General features: G+C 32.7%; 1 protein-coding gene across 2 annotated transcripts; it reads right to left on the reverse strand.

The window, feature by feature from the left end:
• Window positions 1–562: 562 nt before the first annotated feature.
• Window positions 563–7,591, reverse strand: LOC123195989. 2 transcript variants are annotated; one of them, XM_044609867.1, is made up of 9 exons: window positions 7,398–7,591; window positions 6,603–6,688; window positions 6,148–6,316; window positions 5,853–5,916; window positions 5,105–5,228; window positions 3,545–3,778; window positions 3,327–3,451; window positions 1,790–2,427; window positions 563–1,714 (listed from the first exon to the last, which is right to left on the reverse strand). In XM_044609867.1, the coding sequence occupies exons 1-9, from the start codon at window positions 7,425–7,427 to the stop codon at window positions 965–967; spliced, it is 2,220 nt and encodes a 739-aa protein (XP_044465802.1). In that variant the 5' UTR covers window positions 7,428–7,591; the 3' UTR covers window positions 563–964. The 2 variants fall into 2 exon arrangements, with proteins under 2 accessions (XP_044465802.1, XP_044465801.1); XM_044609866.1 differs by having other exon boundaries at window positions 5,853–6,316.
• Between the last annotated feature and the right edge of the window lie 2,737 nt (window positions 7,592–10,328).

Here is a 10,328-nt window from a genome sequence, read left to right on the forward strand (position 1 = left end):
GTAGAGTATTAGAATTTTCAAGGTGAAGGCTTAAGTTTGAACTTTTATTATACTTACCTACTAGTTTAGGTTAACTGTGTCTCGAGTTTACCTCTCCAACAAACACAAATAGAGTCTCCTGTTATAAAAAAAAATACATAACTGTGCCTTGGGTTTACTTGTCTATTAAATACGGGGTGCGTCTTCGGTTATCAAAAAAATTATCATTTATGTATATAAATTATATATTAAAAACAAACATACATTACATGCTCATATCAATAATACACAAATAAATAAATTTAGGACTTTTTTCGTTTCCCCTGACAACAGTTTCAGCACCCTACAGCATACCCACAGCCAACCGCGTTCCACATCCACTTAGGTTTCCGCAATTTTCTCATCAACCAAACAACAAATTCGTGCATTTTAAAAAAATTGAAAGAAAAGGTGAAACTCTTATAACTTAAATTTGTAAACATAGATTCATTCACCCATTGTAGAATCACTGTTGAAATATATATTGATTTTAATTAGATTGTTTATAGTGGATCAATACGAGGAAGAATGTTGGCAATTCGGTGGATAAGTGATGAATATTCAATATTATATCTAAAATTGTTAATTCAATTATATAAACAAAGGCTGTTAATATGTCAAATGCAACATTTAGCACTGGATATTAACAAGATTTGTATCACAGATAGACACAAATAGCAGCAATTTTACTGTAAACCCAGCAAGGGAGAAACGTGGTCTTACAGAATGTAGTTTCACTTGACCATATGAACAATGCAAGTGTTGGATTCCCATGAATACTATACTTGTGTTGTAAAGTGGTAAGCTTAGTGTTAATGTGCAAAAATTCTACTAACATACCCAAAGGCTTTGCAGTCGGATAGATGAGCAGTTTCTTCAATAGAGTTGTCTATTCTGTTCAGTTCATGTCTTCATCTGTAAATTGTAAGGTGTGGCGTGGTCATGACTAGCTAACATGAGCCTGAGTAATCCCTGTACAATCATTCTGAAAAATGGGAATCAGCTTCCAAGGAGGGTTCTTGAAAATCGCTACTGTCCCTAATGGTTGATCTTCTGCGTGAGCTGCTAACCAATTAGCACACAAGTTTGCTTCTCTCTGAGTGAGTTTCACTCTGCATTGCCAATTGCGCTTGAGCAGATCTCTGCAGGATTCTATGAGGTCTCCATTGGGACCCAAAGAAGCAGGAGCTCGCTCCAAACATTTTACTGCCTCAATGGAGGCAGATTCCACCAGAATTTTTCTAAACCCTTCTTCCCAAACAAGCTTTAAACCCTTATAAAGAGCATTCAACTCTGCTGCCAAACTACTGCAATACCCTAGGGTTTCGGTGTAACCCAGAAGCCACTTGCCAGATTCATTGCGCACAATTCCAGCTGCTCCTGCACGACCCAGATACCCTCTTGAACTACCTTCAATATTTAATTTCACCCAATCTTTTGGGGGAGGACTCCAGCGTACTAGCACGTCCATCTTGCTTTCAGTTTTGACCTCCACAAGGTAAGGTTCCCAGCACTTATTTCTATCTTTTCCATGCCCTTCACTGACTGAATTTGCATGCTTATTACTAAATGGCATAACCACTAGTTCCTTCTTCCTTGTTCGACCAAGATTTTCACAATCAATCCGTTCAACTATAGCTTTTGATGCACTCCAATAAGCAGCAAAAGGTTCATATGTCTTGTCAGCCGCAGTTTCCTGTTTAACACATGAGATACAAACTCAGAAACCTCACAAAGCCAAACGAATCTTGATGAATCAGTAAATCAATACCAGATGATGTTTGTGAGATACCGTTGAGTGGTTATCTTTAGAATATCTCTGAGGTTGGGAACTAAAAGCTTCAAAATCTCCACCCAATATCCTCTTTTGATCAATAGATTCCATCTGATTCAATACTCCACCATCAACCTGTCCTGGTCTGTTCTTTTTTATATTATAATTCAGTTTTGATTTCTCTTTGAAGCCTGGAGGAACATCAATGTCATCTTTAAATTTCTCTTTGAAACCTGGAGGAACACGAATGTCATCTTTAGCATTTGCTAACTTTCCTCGGGAACACTGAATTTTTTCTGCAAATTTGAAAGAGGAATCGAAAAGGTTATGCTTCTGTTCCAATAACATCTTCTCAGCAGCAGAATCCACATCTCCTTTGCCATTAATTCCACCTGTACTCCATGATAAATATTTTGAAACAACCAAATCAACAGTCCCCACATTCCTTCCACCTTCCATGTCAATGTCCATATCAACAGTCTCAAAGTTATCTGTTTTGGCATCATCAAAGGCACATTCCTCAGAAGAAACTAATGAAGGGAGTTCTTCATCCCTCTTGTGAAGAATTTGATCAGACTTTACATGGCGAAAGATTCCCCATAAGAAGTATTCTGATTTTTTACTTGCAATAACTCCTATCAACAAAAGAGTTTCAATTATCTTCATGAAGACAATGAAAAGATAGTGTGCAAACTTTAAAAATATCCAGGTACTCATGCACTTGAGTAAAAGCTTTCCAGCAACGTGGCAAAGGCAAGAGGTAACATTGTTTTTATTCACTCTACACACAAACAATGAGGCAATAAAAAAGGCCAAAAGAAGATGACAAATGATATAGCAACAAGTAATGCCAATACCATATTGATTTCAATGGCATTTTCATTAAGGTTCACCTCTAAATTGAAACAAATGATTCATATAGTACGGGCTTCCTCACAAATCATCTTGCTGATATCAGAACAGGGGAATGTTACTCAAATCAAATCTCATAAACATAAGACGTTTGTAAACTATTATTGTAAAATAATACTAGATTTATAAACTCTTCCAAACAAATTGACAAGACACAAAGTAAGTACATATAAAAAGTCAACTCAATAAATGTTATATACAGATGAATAATGTGTCAATTAAAGAGTCAGTCTGCATATAGCACATGATTGTATCCCTGATTTCCCGTTCGTAATAGTTAACCCCAATGATGTAGGTGTTGAGAGAGATTATTTCCTTATTATTAGGTAGTCTTCTACTTTATCATATACTGAGATCGGGAAGGACATTCTTTTTCAAAATGAATCAGAGACACTGAGATCGGGAACCCCTTATTTTTTTCTTTTTACATTCACTGACCCTGAGTCTCTTTTACAGGAAAAAATGGACTTTGTCGCCAATCTACTTCCTGCAATTTGGCCTTCATTGCCAAGTTTTGTCTCTCATAAATAAAATCAGCTTAAACAAAATCTAAAAGCAAGTCCTTGACATACTCATTCAAATGAAAGTTGAAGTATATTGTTACAGAAACTAGAAAGCTCACTCTGAGAGTCTTCATGCAGTTGCTTAGATGAAAATATCAACAACTCCAGACCATCAATGTAACTTCTCATCAATGAATCATTGATCTCCAACAGCTCTGAGAGGCAAAAAATATTCTGCTGTGATCTATAAGTCAACAGAACACATGTTTAAAAAAATTTCGGGACAACAAAATTGGATATACGAAATCACAGGACTAATATCAGATGTCATACAAACCTTTCAATATTAACAGCAGGGAAAAAATACAGTGAGATGTCACAATAATCAGGACGATCTTGTCCAAATAATTCAGCCCAAAGCTGGCATCGAGGCAGCAGTGCAACTTGAAGGCTTGTAGGCATTTTCTGTGCAAACTTCAGGGCATTAGGATGAACTCTGCATGGAGTTTGAGCCTGGATACCACCATAAAATTCACCGGGAGTAGCGAAATCAAAAAATTTGAAGCCTCCACTGAAATGGGCACAAATATAAGTTAACATTCAGTTCTTTAATGCTTTTTGTCTTCAATTAATCAAAATAAATGCTTCAGTGCAGTTAACGTAGACTATAATAATCCAATTACATGCTTTCCATGCACACAAGGGACATTGGATCAGCTAATGAACAACATTTTCAGAATTGAAAATCTTCCCTGAATTACTGCAATAATGTATTACTTTATATAAAAGAAACCCGACACATATTTAAAAAAAAAAAGAAACCTCATACTAGGGCTTAAATTCATGAAGCATGCTTTTATCGAATTAATGTTGTTTCGTTAATAGTATAGTGTCCATAATACAGTAAGAAAAGAGACCGGGTATAAAACACAAGAGAACAACACAAAGGAGCAAAACCATACAAAGACTAACAAGAGTACCTAGAAAATTTTAAATACACACAATTATCTAACAACATCAAACTTCAATATACTGACAGTTGCATAAGAGTGAAATTAATTAAAATTAGCAAATGTCTTACAACTTGATTCAGGACTCCCTTCAAGGATATTTCAGGCTTTGAAAGAATAAAAAGTTATTAAAAACGACTCTCATTCCATCAACCTTAACCAACCAGTCATGATTAATTTGTGGATGTTTTAAACACCCTATCCAAGTTTAAACATGGCCTTTTTTTCAAGCAATACTGACCTTGTGTCTGTCTATCAACCGTGTAACTAGTCTGGAAACCCAAATCTAGTTGAACTGTTAAGAATTCGGATATTAGTATTGATCAATTTTCCTTAACAAGTTTCCCAAGATCAAGGACAACAACTAAGCTGATATGCATGCATTGTGGAAGAACTCATTCTAAGGGATTAGCATTATCTGCATTTGCAATTATAGTTATTTTCCTTTTACTGCATGAACTCAACCTTGTATATTTATCCCTGTGTACATATAAGTTCATATGAATGAATCATGACTTCATCTCCTACCATTTTTACAGGTACAACAACTAAAGAAATCTAGTTTGTTATTTGTACTAAAATAACCATGATCTTAATTCAAGTCTCTTAATAAGGAGAAATTGAAATATAGTTAAGTTACATTGGGCTGCTAAGGAAATCTATGGAAAATAGACAATAAATTTAGGAAACTGCATTTAAAGGGGCTAAAGCATAGCATTCAACAAATGAGGGGGCCAAAGAAAGAAAATGAGATTTAAGGGATGAAATTTGAACTTTTTTGCGGGACCTAGGGTCCAAGACTACAAATAGCTCCACCTCAGCTTTGATGCATAGGCAAATAAATAAATATATATGATTTTATCACATTGAAAAGTAAAGGCTCCCACCTCCAAGTTGCTTTTAAAGCGGGGAGATATCGACGATGCTGTTCATATTTAAGTAGCAAATTCTCTAATTCTCTTTCTTCAACAGCAAAATTCTTAGATTCAGCAACAACATGAGTAGCTTTGCCTGAAATAATTAGGAGAAGGGATACAGAGACTGACCAATTGAAAAGGCACTTTAATCACCATATTTTTAAATAACTGAACATGGTCACAACAGGCAACAACAATAGAATTTCAATCTTATTAAATGATTTCATTCATTGAGAAGAATTAATGCACATACGTCTAACACAAACAATTTATTATGATCAATAACACAATACGAGAATTCAAACACAAGCCCACTTGCTGAACTTGGCTTTGATGGTTATAAGATTACTCAACCCAAAATGACACCCTCTCCAAACAACTAATCAGAAGTCATGGCACCATAATTTATAAAAACAGTGTCTGTTCTGGCCAAGGCCAGCTAACAAGGGGAAGGGAGATGTACTAAAGAAGCTTTGTAGCCTTCAGTCTACCAATCAAGTAAAAACGCTCAATTCATCCAATACAAAGTGAGAGCAGAGCCTCAAAACAGGGTATTGTTGACAGGTATGCCTATGACATTTAAGGACAAAACTAGATAACATTAACTCACGGGACCTTACTTGGGAAAGGCAGGGTAGATTAAATTCTTTCATCTTTAAGTCGGACCCTATAGATAAAAAAAATATTGTGGAAAAAATTATGTTAAAAGCATTTTCACCTTTCGATTGTTTTGACATTTTTGCTGTCTGATCATTTATCATGGAATTAATTTGTGCACCACCCTGTGGAGAAAAATTTAAAAGTTGTGAGGATATAACACTAGGATTAATAGTTTCTGGCAAACAGGAGAAGACTTGAGTGGCAATTTTGGATGGAATTGGAGTTTTTCTGCTCCTAGGTACGGCAGCATTTAATAAACCGCATTTTAATCTGAAGTTAGTTCTTTGAGGAGATCCCATCTTCTGGGATCCTGATGATAGCCTAATAGCTTCTTCTGCAGTTAGGAACTTGACCTTGCCGGCTTCAACAGATTTTAGCTTCTTGGAATGGACCTGGAACTGTGAATCATTGCATGTGTCACTGGTAGATCCAGATTTTGGTGAAAGCTTGTCATTGCTTAATAGGCATGCTTCACAAACCCAAATTTGTGGCACCTCGTGAGTGCAAATCCTCATGCAATAACTACAAGAAAAAAAAGGGATACAAAGTTAAGCAATAAGGGTTTATGTAATTCAAAAAGTCAAATATCAGTATTACATACAGGAACATCCTAAGCTATAAAAGACAGCTGGATAAAGATAATGATGTAATTAGTTAACCTTGAAGAAGCGCCCAATCACATCATGCATAATGCTTTCTGTTTGATTAAATATATGCAGGGCACACATAATTCAAACAGTAGGAACAGGAAGAAGAAATATATAAACGTGCTCACAAACATACGTAGAGCGGTTTATAGACATCTTACACATGCTCATGAGCGCAACAACATTTGGAGCAAGTTACAAGCAGTTCCTGATAACCAACATGACCACAAATGTCACATAGGTCGTCCTGCAAAATGAAAAAAGCTCATCTTAATGATTGGTATAGATGGTTATCTCTTAGTGAGGAAACAAAAGGAACTTATTAAGTGAAATCCATTATTTGTTTGTCTTACCTCAATTTTAACACCCCTTCAAAAGATAGACAATATAATAACATGATTAAAAAAATAAATCAAAATCCAAAGATTGTCAGGATTGGCATGCATATTCTAATATCTCTGTGCTTGGCATTGAAAATATTGGTTAATGACAAGATTTCTTCATTAGTTCTTATTAATCAACTACGTCAAACATGAAATGTAACTTAGCAAAAACTCTGATCGATATAGAATCTCGTCTAGAGGAGATGACGATCCCATGCTTGTCCAAGAAACATCAACTTTTTGAACCTAAAACAGCATTTAAAAAAAAAAAAACCCAAAAATATTTTTTATAAATTTTATTCCTCAATTCCATGAACGTAGAGCGTGTACACAAACTTCGAAAAAAATGGCACCGGATCAAGAACAAAATATCAATGAAAAGTACTTTAACATGAGCAATAAAATTACTCAATGACATAAATAAACAATGGTCCACTTGAATAAAGTACCAAATAAATCATTTAAAAAAAAACCTGAAATGAACCCACATTTTATATTTTTATGAAAGTGGGACCTCAAGAAAAAAAGAGACAAAATAAAGACAAGAAACATTATTAAAGCTAGGGTTTTTACGAGGTGGGAAAAACTTGATTCGCCTGGCATTTTGGTCCTCCCACACGAGCTTTAAACTTCAGGTTCAAGTAGCTTTAACTTGGTGTGCTGAACGTGCGGCAAACACTTTTCTCTCAATGAAGAAGAAAGAAGTGAATCAGACAAGAACAATAATAATAGCGCGAAAAAGGAGAGAGTGAGTAGCCCCGACTAGGGAAAAAGCGAGAGGCATCTGTATTTTCTTTGTGTTTCAACGCAAGTCAATAGTAATATTGGTTAGTTTATCGTTTTGTTAATGCCAAAGGACTTACTTCCCACCTAGAGATGGCTGATTAACTTTGAAAATTTTTTTTTGTCTGCTTATAGTGATCAAATTAATTGGATATGTAAGTTTTAAAATTTTATCTATTTTTTCTCTAAAATTTTACAAAATAATAATTTTTTTAGTTTAAATTTTAAAAAATAATATTTTCCTCTCTAAGATTTATTCTTCAATTTTTAACATCATTGTCAGTAACCTCTTCCTTTTAATAATTCTCTTCTCTCATCCTTTACTTCGATCAATGTAATCTCAACTGTTTTTTTCTAAAAAGTTAAAGAGTTTTATCTTTCTAATAAAGTTTTTTGCCTTCTTTCCCAATTTAGATCGATATTGATCAAAAAAAGAAGTGAGGAGAGAGAGACCGTTAAAGAAAAAAAAAGTGTCAAAAGAGAAAGGTCTCCAACAATAGTGTCCTGATTGAAGAGTAAACTTTAAAGGGAAAATTATTTTTTAAAACTTTAATTAAAAGAGAATTGTTATTTTTTAAAGGAAAGGAGATGGAGAAGAAGATAAATTTTTAATTTATTTTTAATATTATAGATAAAATAATAATTTTATTTTTAAAATCAATAAATTTAATAATTATAAATGAGTAAAACGATTTTTTTAAATTAAAAGATGAGATCTAATAAAGTAGCCATCTTTTAGCCGAATAAGCCCTTTGGCCTTTTGTTATTTATTAATATTACCATGGGGTCTTGATGGCTTCTTTGGAATATTCCTTAACTAGTGCTGGTGCTATGTGATATTACACAAATAGTTTTATAACCCTGGAGGTGTGTTTGGTTTAGTTTAGGTAAACAAAAGTGAAAGGTTAGTATAAAGATGAATTATTTAAAATATTATTATGTTTGATAAAAATTGACATGTATAAATAATTATTATATTTTTTATATAATAAAATATTACTAAAATATTATTTTATTTATTATATTAATCGAAAATAAGATATTTAAAAATTCAAAAATAAATATAAAAATATAACAAAATAAAGAGTATTTTAGTAATATTTTAATATCTAATAAAATTATATACATTCACTTTGAGTATATAAATATGTATACACTTATCTGTATTTTTATATAATTAAGTGATTTTAAATTAAAAATAAATACTTAATCACATGATGATACGCATAAGTATATATAAATTTGTATATCTAAAATGGGTATATACAGTATTATGCTTTAATATCTAAGTTAGAGTTACTAATAAGATTATCTTTTATATTATATATCAAACTTTTATAATGTAAATAGTAAAAGTTAGATTCTCGTAGTAATCTTGTTGTCCTTAAATCAAAGAGCATGTAGACGGGATAAATGGACAAATGGGATTGGATTTCAACTAAATAATAAAGTACATGTGAAATGGATAAAAATAAAAAAAAAATTCAAAATATACTGATAATGTTTTTAGAAAGGCCAAAGGACTTTTCCACCTAAAGTTTGGTAAAAAGACAAATAGATACTCATGAGAGATTAAAAACTTAAGTACCTATTTATCTTTAAACTTTTGTTAAAATTACAGTTAAATATAAAGATAAAACTGTTATTTTAACAATAATATTAAAAAATATATAAATTAATCTCATTTTTCTCTTGGGTTTTGAAAATTGACATTTTATCTCAGGTATCAACTTTGAAAAGTGGCTTCCTCTTTCCCCCTCCCCCAAATCCCTAGGTTTTTTTCTCTTTGGCGATGACAACGGTGACGACCACCATTTCTATCCTTCCTTCTTCCTTTGCCATCGGCAACGACTCTGATGATATGTCAAAAAACTCTAGCCAACAACGAATCGAAGATAGTAGTATTTTGGTCACATTTCTGTTGAATCAGCTACACCCTACCACATTTCCATTGCCTTTTGGTCATCTCCTAGCCCGTGGTTTTAGACATGGTCATCGATTTTAGCCAATAAGCTAATCGACGACCTCATCAATTTGTTTGGATGAAAATAATTCATTTTTATCCAAATGAAGATAAGGTCAGAAGAAGGGAGAGAGATGATCAGACAATGTCAATGCTCAAAGAGGGAGAGGTTTCACAAAAAAATCGAAATCATAGGAGCAAAAGTAAATTTTTAAAACTTAATCTTAGAAAAAAAAATTTTAGTTTTCCAAATAAGAGGAGCAAGAAATTAGATATATTTTATTATTTTAATATTATTAATTAAATAATAATTTTATCCTTTTAACCTAAATAAAAAATTCTTTGATATATAATAATAAAATAAATTTTAAATAGACATTTGAGTTTTTGATCTCTTATTGACATGTGTTTGTCTTACGATCAAACTTTGGGTGAGAGATAGTCCTTTGGCTATTTGAAAACCTGTACCCAAGTTTAGCTGTGTAGTTAAACACTTGTCACCTATAATTGTTAATTTATTATATTTAATAGCTCTCCCTTTTAAGTGTTATATATTATTTTTTTAGTTGAACAAAGCAAATTCTAGGGATATTAATTAAAATATGTATCAATTTTTTTATCTAAACTTTTTCAGACAAATTTATAGTGATTTTTTCTTTTTAAGAAAATTTTATTTAATTTTCAATAATATCCTTATTAGCTAATTACGTCACCCTCTTGGTTAATTACATCAAAATATTTTTTTCGATAACTGATGA

Source organism: Mangifera indica, chromosome 14 (assembly GCF_011075055.1).
Source record: "Mangifera indica cultivar Alphonso chromosome 14, CATAS_Mindica_2.1, whole genome shotgun sequence".
Lineage (NCBI taxonomy): Eukaryota > Viridiplantae > Streptophyta > Magnoliopsida > Sapindales > Anacardiaceae > Mangifera > Mangifera indica.